Source organism: Mya arenaria, chromosome 10 (assembly GCF_026914265.1).
Source record: "Mya arenaria isolate MELC-2E11 chromosome 10, ASM2691426v1".
NCBI lineage: Eukaryota > Metazoa > Mollusca > Bivalvia > Myida > Myidae > Mya > Mya arenaria.
The window spans coordinates 5,136,817-5,159,196 of NC_069131.1; the positions used below are offsets into that span (position 1 = coordinate 5,136,817).

The 22,380-nt window shown below is 33.6% G+C and overlaps 1 protein-coding gene and 1 pseudogene across 2 annotated transcripts; one reads left to right on the top strand and one right to left on the bottom strand.

Moving 5' to 3' along the window:
* Positions 1-9,679: 9,679 nt before the first annotated feature.
* Positions 9,680-12,055, top strand: LOC128206305 (uncharacterized; annotated as a pseudogene).
* A 3,026-nt stretch (positions 12,056-15,081) lies between these two features.
* LOC128206306 (multiple epidermal growth factor-like domains protein 10) lies at positions 15,082-21,789 on the bottom strand. 2 transcript variants are annotated; one of them, XM_052908676.1, is made up of 5 exons: positions 21,546-21,787; positions 19,570-20,724; positions 16,397-16,541; positions 16,039-16,124; positions 15,082-15,700 (listed from the first exon to the last, which is right to left on the bottom strand). In XM_052908676.1, the coding sequence occupies exons 1-5, from the start codon at positions 21,616-21,618 to the stop codon at positions 15,573-15,575; spliced, it is 1,587 nt and encodes a 528-aa protein (XP_052764636.1). In that variant the 5' UTR covers positions 21,619-21,787; the 3' UTR covers positions 15,082-15,572. The 2 variants fall into 2 exon arrangements, with proteins under 2 accessions (XP_052764636.1, XP_052764637.1); XM_052908677.1 differs by having other exon boundaries at positions 15,563-15,700; positions 15,971-16,124; positions 21,546-21,789.
* Between the last annotated feature and the right edge of the window lie 591 nt (positions 21,790-22,380).

Genomic DNA, 22,380 nt, shown 5'->3' on the forward strand with positions numbered 1-22,380 from the left:
TCAATAAAATGTATCTGGCTGTATTTGTTTACCAAACAGCTGAATACAAAGTAGACATACTTTCATGAATCGTACATTTTATTGTCAAACATTTTACAAATATGTTACTCGGAAAATGAAATATGTGGTAGAGTGTTTTGTTGTAGAATATATAATGACAACTGACGAACTGGCGAGCAAACAGTCGTTTATATATATATAAACCTTAAATTGTTTAACCAATGTTACATTGTTCTTGAACCTATACCTTGAACTTCACTGATAATTTTCGACCTATCTTTCTATCGTTAAAACTTTGTAAGTCTTTCAAAATTTAACATTCAAATTATGAGTCACAAGGGCTTTTTAATTAATAAAGTATACAATATCGTTCCACAAATATTTTTTGGAATGAAAACTTTGAAGACATTTGTATTTCTTTTATCTGAAATTGAATTGCATGACGATATCGGTCTCTAACCAATTTTCCGCAGAAATTTACCGAAGGCAGACAGGGTTTGGCTTGAAAATATGTAGAAGCAGTGTCGAAAACTTCATTTGTCAAAAAAATAAATGAACAAAACAAATGTAGAAAATCATTATTGTTAAAATAAATAAAAGGATTCTCTTTTTTAATAAAAAAATATGTTTTTGTTTTTTTTCAACTTGAACATAAAACATCTTAATTAAACCGATTTTATATTGCACATATAATATGTATAACTGAACTTTTGGAAATAAATAAAATTGGTTGCCACTTCTAGATAGAAATACGATTTTCTTTACTTCCTTCCAAATTCAATCGAAGCGTTAGACTAATAATGGAAGAATCATTGAACATATATGAATTAGTGTATGAGATGTAGTGTGATAGGACTAAATTATCTAACATAGAAATTACACAACATAAGAGTATATACCTGTAATACACTTTTCGCTAGTGAAACCATCAATACATCCACTGTAACACTTTCCTGTCAAGTCGCAAATTGAATTTCTTATGGAGTTTGCACATTTTTCAGAACATGTACTGTTACATGCTGATCCATAATGATTTTTGATACATCCGTCTTTGCAGTATCCATTTCTCTGATCACATAAGTATTTGATTCCTACAATTGTTACTGCATGTTGCGTTACAAAACGGTCCAAACACATTTTCTATCCTGTATGAGCCACAAGTACCTGTTTGCCTCTCACAACCATTCGTTGAGCATCCACGACTGCAAGTATTGTTGCAATAATCCCCATAATACGATGATTCGCAATCCTTACAACGACCAGATGATATGGCACAATGACCATCTTTGCAATGACTGTTACATACTAACGAACAAAGTAAGCCATAACGAGACACCTCACATGCAGTGCAAGTAACATTGTCTGTACAGTTAACACATTGATTAGGGCATTGAACCAGATGTTGACACGTTCCATCAATCTGGTTACAAATATTACCAACACAGTCCTCAGAACATGTTCTATTACAGAATGATCCATGTTTCCCCTCATAACACGAGGTACACTCACCCGCTTGGCTGCAGTTACTGTTACGACAGTATATGCATTCATTGACATATTTTAGTCCGAAGTAGCCTGGAAAGCACGATTTGCAATTTCCGGAATGGTGCTCACATTCCCCATTACATTTGTCGGAACACATATAGTTACATTTTGGACCATACCAACCTTGACCACACTCACTGCAGTTTTCACTGTCAACGCATATTATGCATTTGTTTGGACATATTTTATTCATACATGCACCAGTCACTATGTCGCATCTACTGCTACACTGACATGAGTCACCACAAAGGGTTCCATACCTTCCATGCGGACAAAGGGAGCATGTTGTAGCCTCAGTGCAATCTTCACAAGTGTCAAAACATATTCCACTACATGAGCTACCATAAAACCCCGCTTTGCAACCACATTCACCGTTAGGTCCACAAGTGTCTGTGAGACAATTTTGAGAGCACGGGAATTGACATGTCGATCCATAGAAACCTTGTTCACAGGTACAAGACCCATCCAACAGACTACACGTTGTTGTGTCACAACTAACTGAACAACTTGTTCCGCATCTTTTGTCCCAAAACCCTGGCATGCATTCGTCACAATGTGTGTCATTGCTGCATGTAACACAGTTTGTACCTATGTACGTACAATATTTGCAGGCATCATTCGATAAGTAGTATCCTGTCTCACAGGATGTACACCGCCCTTGACCTTGGGTTTGGTCGAAAGAAGAGCAATAGATTGGACAAGTTTGACCAAATGTAAAATACAATGAAAATATCTAAGAACTAATGAAATAAGAACATTTTAAATATAGCTTAAGTATTTTTTTCATTTTAAATTGAGACACATTTTTAATACACTTGGTTGAGTTTCGTTTCACATTTTTGTTAATAAAAGAACAGGTAACTCTAAAAAATACATAGCGCAATACACGTTTGTTTATTCTAATTATACATTTGGGACGACGCAGAACATAAACAAGCTGATGTTTCAAAATGAGAATAATGCAAACAATAACTTCAGGTGTTGTTGCTTGTGAAAATCTAACATGTTTTCTTTTTTAAATTGCATTTATATGCCAAGCATATGAAAATTATTTTCGATTGAATGTTCGCCATAATTATGATACAGCTGGCGAAAAAAACTACGAAATAATAATGTATTTAAAGTTTGCATTAACGAAGAATAACATTTAACATCTTTTTTAAGAAAAATTGTTTGAATGAAAGAAACGTAGACAACGTACTTGCAAGTGTACACATATTTAACAACACGTACAAAATACAAATAGTAATGTGAGCCCCAGTATCGTCAACCATTGTTTAATGAAGTTTAAAATCAATTATTAAATAAAGTATAAGCATGGTAAAAATTGTAAATATGTCCAGTACAATTATTGTAAGTTACAGTAAACATGCTATTCCAACCTATTTCATCAAATTATCTAGCTACTGAATATTAAACAGGGCTTTAATAAACACGGACATATCTAACTTGAATGGTTAGTCTACAAAAGCCATAAATAATGTAAAGCTTTAGGCAACTGCACATACTAAATAGCAGACAAGCAATGGGATACAACTCGTTGATATAAAGTATTTTCTTTAAAGGTGATATTATAATTAGTGGATTGGTTCAGCTGAATTCGTCTTAAGTTGTTTTCGGGATTGTTCTGCTTGAAGTAAAAGTGTCATGGTTATATCTGGGCCTAAGGGAACTGCCGTTTTGATAAAGAAAAATGTTAATCATAACTTCAAAACTTACTAAACGCCATTCGAGCTTGGCATATTGCTGTGATTTTATACTTTAATCGCGTAGGCTAAACTATAGCGTTATTGAAGCGATCTATAAGTTCATGCATCATATTTCGATATGTGGAAAATGTATATGCACAAATACAAACTGAACAAATAGACATTGTATCTGTGAAAATTCGGTCAAGTCTAGTTTTAATAAGCTGAATAAATATATTTGTATTTTCTAATAGAACATAACTTACTGAGTCAAAACAGGTAGACTAAACCAAAAGGAAGATTTGGAACGGTCACTGGAACAGAAGTACACATGGAATAAAGATAAGTGTATGGGTCTAACTTTAGACTTGTCCCAACGTATATCAACATACAGTCGTACCTGAATCATTTTGAATTAAACGCCCGTATAAGTAAATATGCCGTAGAAATTTGAAGGAAAATCATTGGTTTTGCATGCAAATGTTATATTAGTGGGAGCTATAGGGGTGACCCCTCCCGTTGGAAAAGTTTTAATAACTACACCAATAAAAGAACAATGCTCAAGCTTTCTGAATACCAACATTTCGTGAAGTTACAACTTATTGTTACCAGACTAAATGTAGCATGTATACACACTTAAATGACTTATTTCCCTAATGTTTAATTCATTTGGGGCTCAAACTAGACTCTTGTTTCAGATTTCAAAACAAAAAGACAAGAAGCGTACTAATTACAATCCGAAAGTGATGATCTAGGTGTAGCCTTACACTGAACAGAAATGAAAAAAGATGTATGATTGGTCATAGAAAGAAAAATAAATCGCGTGACTTGCGGACTAAAGGGAACTAGAGACTCCGATAACGAAAGCGCATATAAGGCTGAAATGTCGAAGTCGTTACGCACCGCGTATTCCTGTCCTTAGTTACTTGAATCCAGGAGCGTCAACAGACTTATGCCACTACAGTTGATTGACTTGCTTTCTTAGTTTTTAAAGGTTTTAAAGATTTTGTATTGATATACAAATGCGGGTATCAATTGTTATAACCATAAACGAATATTTAATTAGAGTTATCGCATTAAAATGTAAATGATGAATAAACGCAGTATTTGGGAACAAAGAGTTGTCTAATAAGCTACATGTGAACGAAAAGAATATAGAAAAAATACAATGCATGACGACGTACAGTGATAATTAACTGTTTCAGCTTTTTTTGAACACACGCTCAATGTTAATAACCCTTAAAGGGGCTAGACGCCAGATGGTACAATTGCAAGAAAGAAAATGTCAAAAACTTAATATCGTCGGTATATCTATATGGATTCATAAGCAGAAAGGATTTAAACTGGGAAACCATTATGCGCTATTTTAACGGGGAAACACAGATGAAATAGCAACATGACTGTTGCGTTTATTATATTCATCATGTTACATGATTTATTATCGGCCTCCTACTAGCTAGCATTGAAAATTATAGGCTTGCTCTAAGAATATACTGATCTTGACGATTTTGGGTCCCTCGGGTGTATAGCACCTTTAAGTAACACCAAAATGACCTCAATAACAGCAAACACTAATTAATGATTTTACTAACAGAGGAATTACATTGTATTTCAAAACATTTCTTCATAAAGCTATCGAAAGCAATTATCGAAAAAATAATTTAGTTGAAAAATACAACGTATAATTTTTAGAACATATTTTGGGAGTTGATAAACTAAAGTGATTAAATGTACATACTTGTTTCTTTCTCTCATTTGTGAGGCATATGTTAATGAGTGCGTTATGGGGTGTAAATGTTTTAAATTATGATTTGTTAATTATTGGGGACAATAGAAGCAATAATTCTTTACTCATAAAATGTCATGTCTTTGTTAAGTATACCAATGTGCGGTACTTGCCACAAATGAATAGAGGATATGACCTTTGGCCTACGAGCACCACTAGGTTCTTTATATTTTGACCGCACAACTAAAGTATCAAAGTGCATGCTAAAATAGGACTAAATTGCAGTACACAGTTATATGTAGCATCCCATTTTTTTCTGTAACTAATCTCTCAGGACAATTATTTAATAAAATGTTTTACCCTTTGATATCATAATTGTAAAAACAATACCAAAATGTAAATATAAAATCGAGTCGGAGACCGGGTTCGAACCGGTGTCGCCAAAATTGCAGTCCAGTGTTGAATCAACTGTGCTACGAAGGCTTACCCTAAACGGTTGGAATATTTAATCTATATAATATCTAACTTGGTAATATCACGTGATAACATCGACTAGCCAATCACGCATAAGGAATGAATTATACTAGGTAGACATTCCTAACAATCATTTTAGTAATCAAAAAACTGCGAAATAAAATTAGTTGTAGACTATGTGGTACTTCAGTTAGTAAGTTTCAATGCATTGTACACATCGATAAGTTTATGTCAGTTTTCGACAATTTTCTTTTTTTTTCGCTATTTCATCATACGGAGTACATCCCCTTTAACAAACAATTAACGTAATCTGTTTTTGCAATTTCTCACAAAGCTTCAAAACGCAATTTGATTGCGTATGGATACTTAACTCACTATTTGATTCAGAGAGTCACATGTGTTTATGCCAAACATTTGAAATTAAATACAGAGCATCAATGTTTCAGTGTCTGCTGATTATAAATGTGAAAGTTAACACGTTCTAAGTTGTATCTGTCACTGCTAACGGAAATCATGCGGATTATTTTGTATTTTCGGGGTCGAGAGTGATCGAACTGAGAGTAAGAGACTGGCGAATGGCGAATTTCTGGTGAACGGAAAATTGTTGGCTTAGCTGATTATTTAATTTGCAGTAATTATTGAATATGGTGTAAATGATATCGAGCTGCATAACTTATTGTGAAATAATTGGTGTGAATAAAGCAAAAGCATGCATAAATGAATTTGCGTGTTTTGGGCAGTTTGTCTTTTACTACGTATTGATCATGATTTTAACCGTGAACGAATGATACTGAAAGGTATGACGATTACTGCAGCTATGAAGTAAAGGTTGGCTTTTGGATATAGGTGAGGAAAACGGATTTTTAAATTCTCGATTGCAGATTATATTTAATCATTTCAAATTAGCATGCGAGTCATTTCAATTTTAATGATGTTTCTTGAAAACCAATGTTCGTCAACAAACTCCATTATGTACATTTTTATTAGTTTGTTCCGTAAGGGTTTCGCTTATGTATGTCTTTAAGACAGACGGTAAAGCAACACACCGATTTACAGCAACACGGTTTGTTATTTTCTTGTTTGCCTTGCATATTGTGTAGTGTAATTACTATGCATGTGCACAATGCAGTGAGACTAAAGTCGTGCCCATTAAAATCAAATGATTAGTCTTCTCATTACTTACGTATCTGTGTATCATATAATGGACACCAACATATGTTGCCACATTTTAAAAACAGTTTAACACAAATTTATTCTTCGGCGTATTAGGTTTTGGTTCACATCAACACATAGGTCGGATATTGTCCATCGTCCGTATTGTGATTGTAAATGTCCAAGAAGTTTCATTTTCTAACCATCTTTCATAAAATTGAGTAGACACGGGCACACATTTATGAAATAGGATGATTTAAATTAAAACTTGTTTATCTGTCTAACGGCGTGTATCTGTATGATATTATGGTTACTGGCAAAGTCACCGTATATCAGTATATGACAAGACCTAATACTTATTGATATTATTAGAAACAAAACCCATTCTAACCGTCTTTCGTGGACATTTTTCACACTGTTTTTCACACCAATGCTTTTAAATAAAGAAATTGCCAATGCTGGCAAGAAGGGACGGCACATATTAAAATATTGAAAATTCATTATCGACGAGACAGTGTATACATAATCTCTATAAACTTTTGTACACGAATGTCGTTGTTATTATATAATTCCTAGCAGCAGAAAGCCCGACGTTATTATATGCTGAAAATAAAAAAGTTTTAGACATACACGTTGAAGTAAAAAACGTCGAGAAATCATCCATTTTTATAAATATTTTTCATCTACATATTAATAATAATTTTGTATGTTAACATGAATGATAACATCACAAAATGATGTTCTGCGTAACATTTTTTTTTTTATATAAGATTAACATTTCATATAGTACACCTGTTATGTGTTTATATAGTAAAACTTTGTAAATACGTATTGAAAAAAAGTAAATTTATTAGAAAAGATCAGTTTAGAAAATTGCAAGAAAAACACAACTCTTGAAATATACCCATTATGACGTATATTTCAAAAAAGGACAATTTGACCAACACCAACACCAACCCCGTCCTATGTAAGACAATGTAACTGTCACGAAGCATTGTTCGTTTTCAATGCTTGACCTGAATTATGGCTAGGTATTTAGTTTTGTATATGGTGTTAATACGTTTGTTTCTTTTGTTCTTTGGCGTTTGGATCTTGACGTTGTGCTTCTGAACAGGGTTTACTCTCTCTCTCTGTTTCTCTCTCTCTCTCTCTCTCTCTTCATGACGAAATAAACATAAACAGAATTAATGTACATGGGAAGGTACACATAATATATATATATATATATATATATATATATATATATATATATATATATATATATATATATATATATATTTAACGGCATTATGAAGCTTGCAAATACAATGCTGAGGTTTGTTATATCATTTCTAAAATGTTTGAGAAATTCCTTCTTTAATGATTATTATATGATCCAAGGCTGATCGGAACTTTATGCGGTTACTGACTATATGATATTTAGTAAATATTTTAATGTTTTGAAATAGAATTTTAGTTTAAAATTTGTGATTGCATAGTAAAACCATTCAGGAATAAGTTTAAGTTTAAGTGTTCCATAACATTTGTGTTTGAATAGCCTTTTCGCAGTCGTTTTCGTAAGGGAGGACGATATATGGCCGGACTGCAGCCCTGAAGAAATGTTGTCTGCTATGTATGATGTGGCACTGAGCACTTTGCAAACGGCTAAGCAGCCGTCATACAGCAGGAGCCAGACCAATCCATCGGTGCAAGGAGCGAATAGAGACGGGTAAGTCATCAGAGGCGATATTCCAACCAGGCAGTTAACATTAATTGGCATACTCGGTACGTTATTTAAGTATTGGATGGTTTCATATTAGATGAGGCTTTTAAGTGATATACAATAAGAATATATATGTGGATGGGAACGCGATTTTGATCATTGTGGCGCTAACGTTATTAACGAGAAAAAGCGAGAATAAAATCGCGCACTCTTTTCCCCTTGATTTTTCATGGTATTTTCGAGCTTAAAACTTAGTTATTTGTTGTCAACATAAAAAACACGTCAATTTCAGCAATAAACCCTCTGCAACACTCATTGTTGATATTTAGTTGATCATAACCTGTTAACGTGTGTTTAATTTACCGTAAGAGTAGGTCAGCTGTTCGGCTTTTGGACTTTGGTAACTACGTTTGTATGACGGTAAGGTGCAAACATTTCTGGCCGATGATGTGAGGCGTTTATGAAATAAAAACAGTATTATTTTATTTTTTTGAAACGAAAGGACATCAATCAGAATATGCTTGATCATGAAATGGTTGTTAATAACCGATATTTGCTCGTTCACATTCTGACAAACTGCGCAGTAACAGAGACACCGTTTCCCGGTTTATCACGAGGAACATCCGGTGTTAAATGTCAACGTTTCTGGGTTCAAATTGTGGAATTACATGTGGTAAGTGCAAATAAAGTGTTATTTAATCATTAAATGATTATGTTTAATCATTATAACACAATCTTCAAGCTTGTTAATGCAATTTGACAGTAATTTCACATGGCAATCATAGTAATTGACAAAACCCGGAAGTGAATTCTGCGACATTTTTGTTGTTGTTAGCAACCGATAATGACCGGCAAGGTTAAATGTTTAACGTTGTCACAGGCCTCGACGGTACCTTATGACATAGAATATTTTTAAAATGATGATCCAGATTTTGTAAATGAACTCCTTTAACTTGACAATCATTATTTTAATGAGTTTGTGCAGTCTTCTCAAAGTCAAAATATAAAAGATTCAGATGAAAGGTCAATTTTATCATGTTTGATAAAAATGATGATTTTGATTGTGAAATAATCAACGACGATTTACTTACTTTGTCAAATGATTATGATGGTACTCTGAGACCTGAAGATGTCAAGGAGATTCAAAATGCAAACAAACTGCAGTGTATACTACTATCATTTGAATGTTACTGAATAACGGTTCGAATCACCTGTATTCATAAAATAAAATACTATTTGATTTCTTTATTTGCTATCATTATTGTTTTTGAAGGTGCTGAACCATGTAGCCAAGATGTGCACTACCACTACCCATGGGATTTTGCCCAGCAAGTTCACTATCCACATCATGCGCGACAAGTTTGGCCGATATATTTTGCCACCCCACGGAAGTGTCATGTGTTTCGCATGTGTGCCTAAGGTTCAGGTATGTTTTTATGGTTAGATGTCACTCTGAATTAAACATGGAGTAACAGAATAAGACAGATCTTATACAATAATGATATGTACCTGTAAAAATTGTCTTTCCAAGTCAGAATTAATTTTTTAGCTTGGATTTTGTTATGCTGTCAGCTTTGCATTCTTGTTCAAAAACATTTACCTTGGCCATACTTAGAAATCCTTTTAAAAGATTAAACGTAAACAAGTTAAACACTCTTGATCTTAGCTTGGATTTCAAAAATGAACTTTAATTAGAAATAAAGATCTGTAAAAAATATGCAGCTATCTTTTAGTGTCATTTTAGGTTGTCTACATTATCTTCTTTCTGACTATTTCAGTAAAATTTTATTATTATTTGTGAAATCATTTAAAGGGGCTATACACCATATGATGAAAAAGCTGAGAAAAAGAAGAATATTGTTGAAAACTGACATAAACTTGGTATTAATGAGTACAATGCATTGAAACTAACTAACTGAGGTACAACATAGTTTACAGTTATATATTCGCAGTTTTTTCATATACCATTAAAAAAGATTACCAGGTATGTATACCTAGTATAATTCATTTGTATGCGTGATTGGCTTGTCGATGTTATAACCTGATATAACCAAGTTAGGTATATAGCTTAGATATTCCAAAGGTTTAGAGTAAGCCTTCGTAGCCCAGTAGAAACAACACTGGACTGCAATTTTGGCGAATCCGGATCGAACATTTACATTTTGGTATTTTTTTACAATTATGATATCAAAGAATGAAACATTTTATTAAATAATTGTCTTGAGATTTGTTACAGAAAAAAACTTTTTTTGGTGCCAATCTGGTGTATAGTCCCTTTAACAATAGTTAACATTTATTTGTACAGGAAAGAAGACATTTTATCTGGTGGACGAGGCCGAATTGCCGGGGAAAGGAAGTGACAGTGTCGTGAGCCTGGCCCACCACTACTTTCAGCACTATGGTGTCGGTGAAAAACATGCTGAGGTATTTAGTGCTTCACCCATTTAAATTATCTATTGAATATTTAATGGATTAAAGGTTCTAACAGCCTATGCAAACTTAATCCTTATTGCTGAGAAGAGATTATGAGATTTAATAGTGAATATAAAAGATGATGAAACTCAACATATATTACACCATGAAACACATTCTTACTCAGATTTTGTTTTTCCATTTCACATTCGATGATTGATAACGATTGGATATTTGGATTCAACCATGGCTTATGAAATGTGTCCCTCATTATAACATTGCTTTCTTCATGTACTGCATATAGCTTAAAAAAGAAAAAAAAGAATGTATTAAATTTTCCAGGTTTATTTCGATAATGCTGTCGGCCAAAACAAGAACAATGCTTTGCTTTGGTATGCCATGTGACGGGTAATGACAGGTAAGTTTTCTAATCTGTTAATAATTGTTTGTCTGATTTTTAGGACAAATGCACTGTCTTTTGAAATCAATCACATCATTGATATCTGCGATTGGTGCTTTAATTTTAAAGGATGCAGAACTGGATGAAGTTAAAGTGTAGTTGGCAGTTATTTGATACGAGGAATATGTTAACTAAATAAACATATATGTTAACACTCCATTATTGTAAGATTTATATGTCTTGAAAACTTTATTATACCCTAGTTAAAATCATTTGCTTAGTTATATTGTTTTGTGAATATAGATAAGTTTTATTTACACTAAACAGATCTTCCAACAATTTTCAGGACTGCATGAGAGTGTAATGCTAAACACCATGTTGGCTGGGCACACCAAATTTGCTCCTGACTGTCACTTCAGCAACTGGAAGGTCAAGTGGCGATGCTGTAATGCCGAGAATCTTCAAGAAATTGCCCACACTGTTTTCGCCTCTTCAAAGTCCAGCTACAACATCCCACAGTTGGTTTATGACCCTCAGCAGCCAGACACAGTTCGCAGTTGGAAATCATTCCTAGATACATATTTCAAAACTCTAAAGAATATTACCAAATACCACCATTTCTATGTATAGAAACATAATACAGGAGTTGAAGTATGCAAAGAGATTGTAGATTCCTCAGAAATTGAAGTTATAATTTTAAGGATGAGTCCAGAATGTGGTGTTTTGCCTGAAATAAAGCACGCACCGTGCCTAGATGCTGCACGTCAATGGTACCTTCAAGATTCTATTGGTCCATTCTTTAGATCTGAGTCATCAAGATCTACAGTATGCCCTAAACCAACTCTGTGTAAAGTCGAAGTTTACTCATTTGTTGGTGAAATGTTGATTGTAGATCAAATGTTTGTGGCAAATATGAAAGAAATGAGTAAAAAATGGCATTATCACATGTAACCATAGCAACAGACTGTTGCTTTATGTAGTTCTTTTATGTCGTTTTGTACATATAATGAGCAATGTGTACTCGTTGTTCCTATGAATTAGTTTATGTGTTAGCTATAACAGACAGTTTAGTTAGTATTTCGGCATGGTAACTGCATTTAAAATAAGAACATTTTTAGTGGAAATTGTTTTCAAACTGGCTTACCAATGTGTAACAGAATGATCCATATCTTTTGATTTCTTTGTACAAAAATGACTTGAAACTTTAGTATTTATACCTTAGATACTTGGCATCATTTACATGCCAATAACTTAAAACGCATTGTATATTGAAAACACATTATTTGTGGCAGACTTTGAAAAAGATTGGAAATAGCATTTTCATTAGTACCCATAGCAACCGATTTTTGCTTTGATCTTTGTGGCCAATTTCTGTCATTATGGACATTAGCAATGTGTACTTGCTATTTTAATTTTGAAGTTTATGTAACACTAATAAAGATAAGTTATATAATTAAACAGGTATCTTGACATATATACTATATTTAAAATAAGAACAGTTTTGTTCACATTGTATTTTTTTTATCCCTGTGTTTCATAATGTTTCATATGTTATTTAACTTTTGTGAAATTTGACGTGAAACTTTAGATTTAATTTCTGTAAATACTTAGTATCATTATGATGTCAATAACTTATAAATATATTTTTTTTATGCAGACTTCCAAAAATGATTGGTTATAGGATTTTCATAAGTAACCATAGCAATTGAATTTTGCTTTGACCTTTGTTGTAAGTTTCTTTATCATTATTGACATTAGCGATGTATACTTGTTATTTTCCTTTTGTAGTTTACGTGATACTAGTAAAGATAGTTTTATATTTTAATATTTTTACTTCATTCTTCATTCAAAGTAAGAACAGATTTAGCGAACATTTCGTTCAAATTGTGTTAAAGCCCTCTGTTACAAAATGTTCCATATTCATTATTTTGTTTTTTAATATTTGACTTACAACTTCAGATTTTATTTCTGCAATTGCTTGGTATTATAAAAATGTCAATAACTTAGCACACAACTTTATGAAAAACATTATTTTTTGAGAAACATTTAGAAAATGAGTGAAAATGGCATTATCAATAGTTACCATAGCAACCAAATGCAGTTACGAACTTTTCGTTAACTTTTGTAATCAAACTATGAGTGCTTATTGTTTCTATGCTAAAACTTATATGTTACATGTAAGTAGTTCTTGACATGATACTTATCTGACATGGATATTTCACTCTAAATAAACATATTAGACCATACATTTTGTTCATTTCGATTTCTACACCCGTGTTACGAAAGGTACTATATTTTTTTAGGTTTTGTGAATTTTTACTTGAAACTTTGGATTTTTGTTCTAGAAATACTTGGCATCATAAAGGTTACAATATCTCAAAATGTCATTTTTGGGCCAGAATGATCATATTCCCATTCCCATCCACATATAAACATATCATTAAGTACACTTAGAAATCGATAATCTGCTTGTATATTCTATGACTATCAACCGATGATTTGCACGTTGATCAATGAAAGATTGTGTAGCATGGTGGAAAACCATGTTTGGTTATGCAATGCCGTTGCTTCTAAAAAGTTAAATAATATATGTTGCAAATAAGTGATATGTGCTTTGCAAGTGCTGTGCAATAATTATGCTCTGTTGTGATATGTAGCATTGTGCTATACAGGCAGTATTATGCTACAATTATGCTCTGCAGTTGTTTAATGGTGTAATAGCACATTTGTGTGTGCTTGTAGTGTAATGTCTTGAGCCCTGCAGTGCTTTTATTCCATAGCTGTGCTCTGTAGTGTTATTACGCTACATTTTTGCTCTGCAGTTGTATTATGTCACATTTGTGCTCTGCTTTAGTGGTATGCCACATTTGTGTTCTTGTGGTGTTTTGCCACATCTGTGCTCCGCAGTTGTGTTATGCCTCATTTGTGCTTTGCAATCGTGGAACGTCACAGTTGACACTAATAATTTTTCAAATATATTTAATGTCAAGATCATTTTCTTGCAAATAGCGTTATTTCTTGCAAATGTCACTTATATATTGCTGTTGTTATGGAGCCATATTCTGTTCATGAAATTACAACATATGTTATAAAAAAATATGTTTTTCGTTGGAAGACTTTTTTTTCAAATTTCTAGGGTTTGCGGCATTCATAAGGTAGGATCGGGTTACCCAACAAAAAGTATTTATTAGGCCTTATATGGTAATCAATGCTCTGCGTACAATGCAACCCGCTCTACATGAGAACCCTCGGTCCGTAGTATGTTACCAAGACAACGCACCTACGTACTCGGCGAACATCACAGCTGGTAATCGGTTATCTTTGTTTCAAGCGATTACAGCATCCCCCAAACTCGCCCAATCTCCCCACTGGACTTTGCTTACTTCCCACATTTAAAAAAAAAAACAGTTAAAAGGTCTGAAGTTCGAATCCAGTGAAGAACTGATGTCTGCCATATTAACATTTAATAGGCATTTGCCTGCTGACTGGTTTGGTAATGTTTTTCAAGCTTACATATACATGGAGAACCGGGGGATTTTTTTGAGAAAGGCAACTAAATCGACTGACGTCAGAAATTTCGTCGACCGAGCGCCGCATATATGACAATAAATTTGATAATTGTGATATCAAATTGTTATTTGCAAAGTTTTCTGTCTGAACATTTCTGACACTGTACATTATTAATATGCTTACAAAATGTGTCGAAATCGCGGTTACAAATTAATTCCCCTGTTCATATACTTAGCTTGTCATAGAGCTTTTGGACGACCCTCGTATAATGATAATTCATAGTTAAGGCATCATCTTTAGGACTTACATTGTGGAAATAGTTACATAAGAAGAGAAAACAATTAACAGAAATGCACGTGTCGGAAGTATGTTCAAACTGAATATTGATGTATTTTTAATTATTCATCCACTTCAAAAAATGTTTTCCGGGCAATATTCCTTATTCAATGTACAACGCCGAAAGAACCTTTGTTTATTTTTTATACAATCAAAATACAAACACAGCATGCAAATAAATTGTTGTTTTGAGTTTGTTTTCATCTATGATGTTTTCTTTAAGGTATAACACTTCAGGAGACCATTATTTTCCCATTGCTTGCTAGATATCTATTTATAACTTTAGAAACGATGTCATAGATCAAATATGTCTTAGTAAAAATGAATTGAACATAATGCGTCTAACTTATTCTTCGCATCGACAAATCGTGATATATTTCAAGACTAAGCATACAAAGGGTTATAACGGCAAAGTTAAATGAGTATGGTGCAAAGCTTTATGATCTTACAACCCAGTCTTAGTTTAGAGGTACATGGTTCAAATCCAAACAATGCATGCAATATCCACAGCATGTATTTGTCAATGGTCATGTTTTCTGCTAATGTCCTCTAATGTTTCTGTTGTATACGTCGTCGATTTATAACAATGGTAGAACTGGTCATAGTCATTAATTCTATCGTAATTTTTCATGTCCTCTGCACATGTCCCCCTACATTCTTGTAATATGCCTTTTCGTCATTGTAGTAGACACCATCGTCTGTTCCTTCGTTACGCGATCCGGACCTTGGTTCAGAATCGGGAAGCTCATACGACGCTGTGGATAAAATATGATATTTGCGTAAATCATTTGATGCATACAATTGAGAGGGTAATACTCGACTAGAATGCATCATAAATGCTTGCTAGTCAATGTATTTCTTCTTTTCAAAAACGTAATATCGTCCAACATTTATATAAGAAAATCAATTTTAATTTGCAACTTTGTTATATGCAGAGCGGAATTTGCTTGTTTCAAAGAATTTGACAAACTGAAAATCTTGGAAATGTAACTTGAAAAACGGCTACATCTGAAAGTATATCGTACTTTTGAAATTATTGCTGATTCCAGCCGTCTTTGCTATGCATATAAAACGAATGAAAATAAACATATACACGTGATTGTCTCTTCTAACGTTGTGTACGGTTTATCCTGGTTCTGTTCTGGCGAAATGTCTTCATATGTCTTCTTCTGCGTCTTCCTGTAAGAATTAAAACATTGCGCTTATTATAAAAAACAATCATTGATGTTCAATGCAATGATATATTTGCTTTATAGGTAAGATTATTTGATGGTATTTTCTTTTTCTAATTCACCGTAAGGTTGGAAATATGTTCGTATAAAACACAGTGCAAAATGGGTTTACACATTAGTAAAAAATCAATCTGGCCTACATTCACATGCAGACAGGATAGTGCAACATTATTATACATTTCATCTTATGTTAATAACTTTGAGTGTGTTCATATTTACCAAATAATCCCTTTCCTCTTCAATACTAACACCACCACCAGTGCTACAACAACAAAAACGCCAAGAGCACCAATAACTGCTCCAACGATCACCGAACTAGAGCCAGTTCCTTCTTCCGGGCCAACAGGTGATTGTTTACCGGCTTCTGAAACCGTAGGATCAAAAAGGTATTAAACTTTTTATAAATGTGCAGGGACATATTGTAGTTACCAATGGCTGCTTAAGGCAAACAGGTTTTACTATATGCCCATTACCTTTGAACCAACAGTCATAAGTAACGTTTTAAACATGGTTCGTGTGGATACCACCGTTTTCGGAAAAAACTAATTGTCAAAAAAAACCCAGACGTTTTCTGAACTCAAAATTTAAATATGAATTCTAAGTTAATAATTGAAAACATCAAAAATGACATTACTATCAAAATTAACTGCAAAAAGATGTCTAAGACACTTCATCCACACAAATTTTTATTGAAAGCATACACGAGCGCTTCGCGAGAGCATATGGATAGAGTATGAATGTTTGGTATCATGTTTTCAAATGTAAAGTTCAATAACTAGCATGCGGATTTAGATAACAGCGTTTTAATGTGTACGCATGGTTAATCATCTCCTAATTGTTAACGTTCCTATATGGAATTAACGAAACAAAGAGAAAGCGCCCAAGCATTGTACAACTGGAAAATAAGGCCCGGTTGTTCAAAACTCTCGTTAAGGATTTAACGTTAACTATCATCGTTAAATGTTACGCTGTCAACGTTAAAATGAACGTTAACTTTAACGTTGACGAAAATGAGTTGTTCAAACTTAACACTTACTCTTACAGCGATAAAGTAGGCGTTAACTTAACGGCTCTTCTAACGTTGGTCTGGACCAAGGTTAGAGCAATGTTAAATAGTCAGTCGACGTTAAAAATGGCTGAGACAGTTGGTGCTTTTCTCAACAATAGAAGAAACGAGAGGATTAAATTATTTCTTTCGATCCACATGAAAAGTAGCGATGCCGCTACTGTTTTGATATCAATGCGATTGAATCAATCGTACAGCTGCTTGCCCAAGTCTTTCAACGTAAGACATAATGGTCAGAAGCTGTGTTAGTCCGGGAGCGAGCAAGTGTGTTTGGTCAGAGGTGGTGAATTGATAAGATATGTCGACTATACTGTCCCTGACATTTGATGTTATCCTCTGACTGGTCACTGCAAGTTGAATAACCAACCACATGTCGAAACATTTTATACAATAAGCGCAGTGTTTTATAGTACTTGTTTCTATGTTACCTACACATTTATTTACAGTACCAACAGTAATCAGTAATTCTAAACAGACCATAAAATCAATATGGTTACCAAAACATTGCAGAACATTTACCTGCATAAATGACCCTGAGGTGAAATATCTCCATGATGAAAGATTGGGCTTCCACAAATACACTGTCAATGTGACAAGTGTGGGAGACCAACTCACTTTCCTTTTTCCATATCGGTAGTTTACCATAAGCGGAGGAAGCCACTACAAGTACAGTTTTAAATCTAATTTATCTAAATAAAATTTTCTGCCACTGTTTACATCATCTGAACGCTTGAAATGATGACACAGACAAGTCGGTAAATTAGAAACGGTCGGACGCTTCACCCCACTGATAAATCGCTCCTTTTATGGATCAACCTGCTTCACTTCAATTAACAGGTTAACTGTTTATCTCAAAATACAAAATAAGCATAAATATTGCATTAGAATCACCAGTTTTGAACAACATAATTGTGAAAATGCAACACTAAAGTATTATATTTGAGGAGGTTACAGTTAAAACTCCCCAAATTAAAGCCTAATATTTTCCATTTCTGTTGTGATCCCCATTTTCATATCATGTTCTGTTTATATAAGTAAAGCATGTTTTTGCTCCAAAGCTGACATACTTTACAAATTAATTTTTTTAAACTGCCCGTTATGGCATACATATTGCACATGGGTTCACAAGGTTTGGTCTTAAAGCATTGTATATCCCCTGTTTGGTCTATATAATCGAACACCATTTAAGAGTTTATACTTATCACGAAGATTAAATTATAGCATCAATCCACATTACATTTGATAATTGAATATAAAGTAAACTACATTCTTATACTAGTAATATTATTATTTTTTTCAAAAATTGAACGGTATTAAAAAAGCTTAGCTGATAATCCTAGTTAAGGGCAGGTAATTCAGTAAACGTGAATATTTAGTGTAATGTAACCTCAAATCATTTTTTTCCCAATTTTTTCGTTGTGGTTAAAACCTGGCCTTGACATTCATGCAATACAACAACGCATTTTTAGAAGAAGTTGTAGAATTTTGGTATATATAGATATACATGTGTGTATATATCATGTTATATACTGGATACCTTTACTTATAACGGTTGGTTTACAAAAAAAAACCGCATCCTTAATTTTTATATCATTATTCATTTAATCTTGACTAAACTTGAGCAAAGTGATGAAATGAATAATGAAATACACCACTGCCTGTGACTAAGATATAAAAGTTTAACATTTTAAGTGGATTAACCCTTCAAGTGGACGGGGTAAGCTTAATTGTATTTTACCACACCACAGAAATTGTAAAGGATTATGGAAATACAAACAGGAAGTGAGCTTAACGCTGATGTTAACGCCAACAGGTAAGCGTTACATCAGTGTTAGCTAACGCTTACGCCGATATATTTTTGAACAACAGGATAACGCTGATTTCGCTAGTTTACGTTAACGCTTACGGTTAACGCTAACACGTCAGCGTAAGCGTAAGTAATTTAACGAGAGTTTTGAACAATCGGGCTTAAATGTTTTAGTTGGATACCAATTTAGGTTTATACACTATTCAACGAAACTTTCAATTGCACTTGTACATATACACTTTGATATTCACGAAATAAAATAAAGACATATTTTCCACTAAAAAAGAATCACTTTATTTTAGACCTAAACTGAATTTAACTGACGAAAATGGGTGTTCTATGGCAAATGTGCCATTGGTAGACCCTAAATTCATTACGAAAAGTACGTTATTGATCATTTGTCAAAGATTTGTTTGCGATGACATTTGATTTAAACAGCGAAATGGGACACAGTTTAATAAAGTGAGTGAAATCAAAATGATGAATTGTAATTTAAGTTATTTTGCAAAAAAGACATACCTGTAGTACACGTATCGCCAATGAAACCATCAATACATCCGTTGTTGCACTTTCCTATCGAGTCGCATAATGATTCTGTTTTGGAATGTGCACAGCTCTCAGAACAAGTTTTTTCACAAAAGTTTCCATAATATGCTGATTCGCAGTTCCCACAACGACCAGATTCTAATTCACAATTTCCGCCTTTGCACGTACTGCTACATTCAAATGTACATAGAAAGCCGTAAAAAGAGTTTTCGCATTTTGTGCACGTAACATTGTCTTTACAGGTAACACAATTCTTAGGGCATTGAACCAGATGATGACACGATCCGTCCATCTGGTTGCAAGTATTATCAACACAGTCATAAGAACATGTGTTATTACAAAATAATCCAAATTTCCCCTCAAAACACGAAGTACATTCACCCGCTTGGTTACATATACTGTCACGACAGTTTATGCATTGATCGACACATTGTGGTCCGAAGAAGCCATGATAGCACGCTTTGCAATTTCCGGAATATTGCTCACATCTCCCATTACAGTTGTTGGAACACGTATAGTTACAATTTTTACCATACCAACCGTGAACACACTCACTGCAGTTTTCACTGTCAACACATTCTATGCAAGAATTTGGACATGTTTCATCTTCACATGCACCAGTAATTATGTCGCATCTACTGCTACACTGACATGAGTCACCACACAGTGTTCCATACCTTCCATGCGGACAAAGGGAGCATGTCGTGGCATCGGTGCAATCTTCACAGGTCTCAAAACATATTCCTTTGCATGAGCTACCATAAAACCCCGCTTTGCAACCACATTCACCGTTAGATCCACAAGTTTCTGTGAGACAGTTTTGAGAGCACGGAACTTGACATGTCGATCCATAAAAACCTTGTTTGCAGGTACAAGACCCATCCAACAGACTACACGTTGCGGTATTACAACCGTCTCGACAAACTGTTCCGCATTTTATGTCCCAAAACCCTGGCATGCATTCTCCACAATGTGTTTTATTGCTGCATGTAACACAGTTTGTACCTATGTACGTACAAGATATGCAGGCAGTATTCGATAAGAAGTATCCTGTCACACAGGATGTGCACCGATTTGGTCCTTGGGTTTGGTCGCAAGAAGAGCAATAGGTTGGACAAGTTTGACCAACTGTAAAATACAATGAAAATATCTAAGAACTAATGAAATAAGAACATCTTAAATTTATATTTATGTAGTTTTTTTTAAGTATAAATTGAGACACATTTTAATACACTTCGTTGAGTTTAGTTTTTTTTCATTTTTATTACTAAAAGAACTGGTATCTATAAAAAATACATAGCGCCATAAAATGCAGTTAACATTTAAATGCCTAAAAAATATCCTTAAAACATTTGTAAGTTCCTCATTACATTTTACAGTTGGTCAAACTTGTCCAACCTTTTGCTCTTCTACAAGTTTGACCAACTGTAAAATGTAATGACAAGCATGCAAGAAATTATTGAGCCAACTCCTTTCAATGATAAATTGGAGCACCTTTTTATAAGAAAGGAAGTCTGTGTTCAATATGTTTGGTTTGGTTTAGTTTCACTTTTGAAAAGGTAAATTAACAGGTAACTCTGATAAATTCCTTATGCCATGAAAGGCAGTGAACAGCCTTATTTTACAGTACATGTTAAGTTTATTCATATCAATCGTTTAATACTACGCATAATGTAAACAAGCTGCTATTTAAAATTGAGGATTATGCAAACAACTAATTGGATGTGTATATTATGGATGTCGAAATCTAGCATACTTCATGCGTTTAAATTTAATTACGGCATGTACATGAAAACACTTTTAGATGTTAGCCAACATAAGCTTAAAAGAGCAAAGGCACACAATACGATTTTATTTTATTTTATTTAAGGTCCGTATTTCAGATGAACAACATATAAACCCTGTTACTCAGGCAGGTTGTTTGAAAAAAGAAGAGAAAATCAACTTACTGGCAGGTTTACACACATTAATCAACATGTACAAGATACAAATTTTGATACGAGCACACGCGTCGTTAACCATCGTTTTATGAATTTAAAAGTTAACTGTAAAACAAAATATAAGGATGTTAAAATTGTAAATATGTCCAGTTTAAATATTATAAGTTACAGTAAACACAATATTCCAATATATTTCATCAACTGATCTAGCTATTGAAAGAGAATACACAAACAGCGCTTTAATAAACACGGAAGTATTTAACTTGAACGGTTACTCTTCCATAGCCATACATCATGTAAAGATACAGACAACTGCACATACTGAAGAGCTATCGTTAAAATAAGTTCTCTTTCCTTTATGTTGATATTATATACTGATGAATCTGTTCTGATTTATTCGTCTTAAGTAGTTTTCGGGATTGTTCTGATTTTAAAGTGTCAATGTAATATCTGGGCCTGGAAGGACTGCAGTTTTGATAAAAAAACAAGTATCAAATCATACTTAAAACATTTTACTTAACATCATTCTATTTCTTCATCTCGTATAACACACTGCAGCTTTCTGTTTCCGTATTACACACTAGACCGGGACTACTTTTTTAGATCGTTCATGTTCGGTTATTTCCGCCATTCCGATTCTTTTTTAAGATTGACCTGGTTTACTTAACATAAATAAATCGTTGAAAGGGTGTTATTGTTCAGTTGTATATGACGGCAATTCTTAATAAAGTAAAGATATGTTACTAATAAGTAATAAATTCCTATTTAAAAAATGTCTGTTAAAATATTCAGTATCGGCTCTATCGGATGCCATCGCCGCACCAATGCAATCAAATATCGAAAA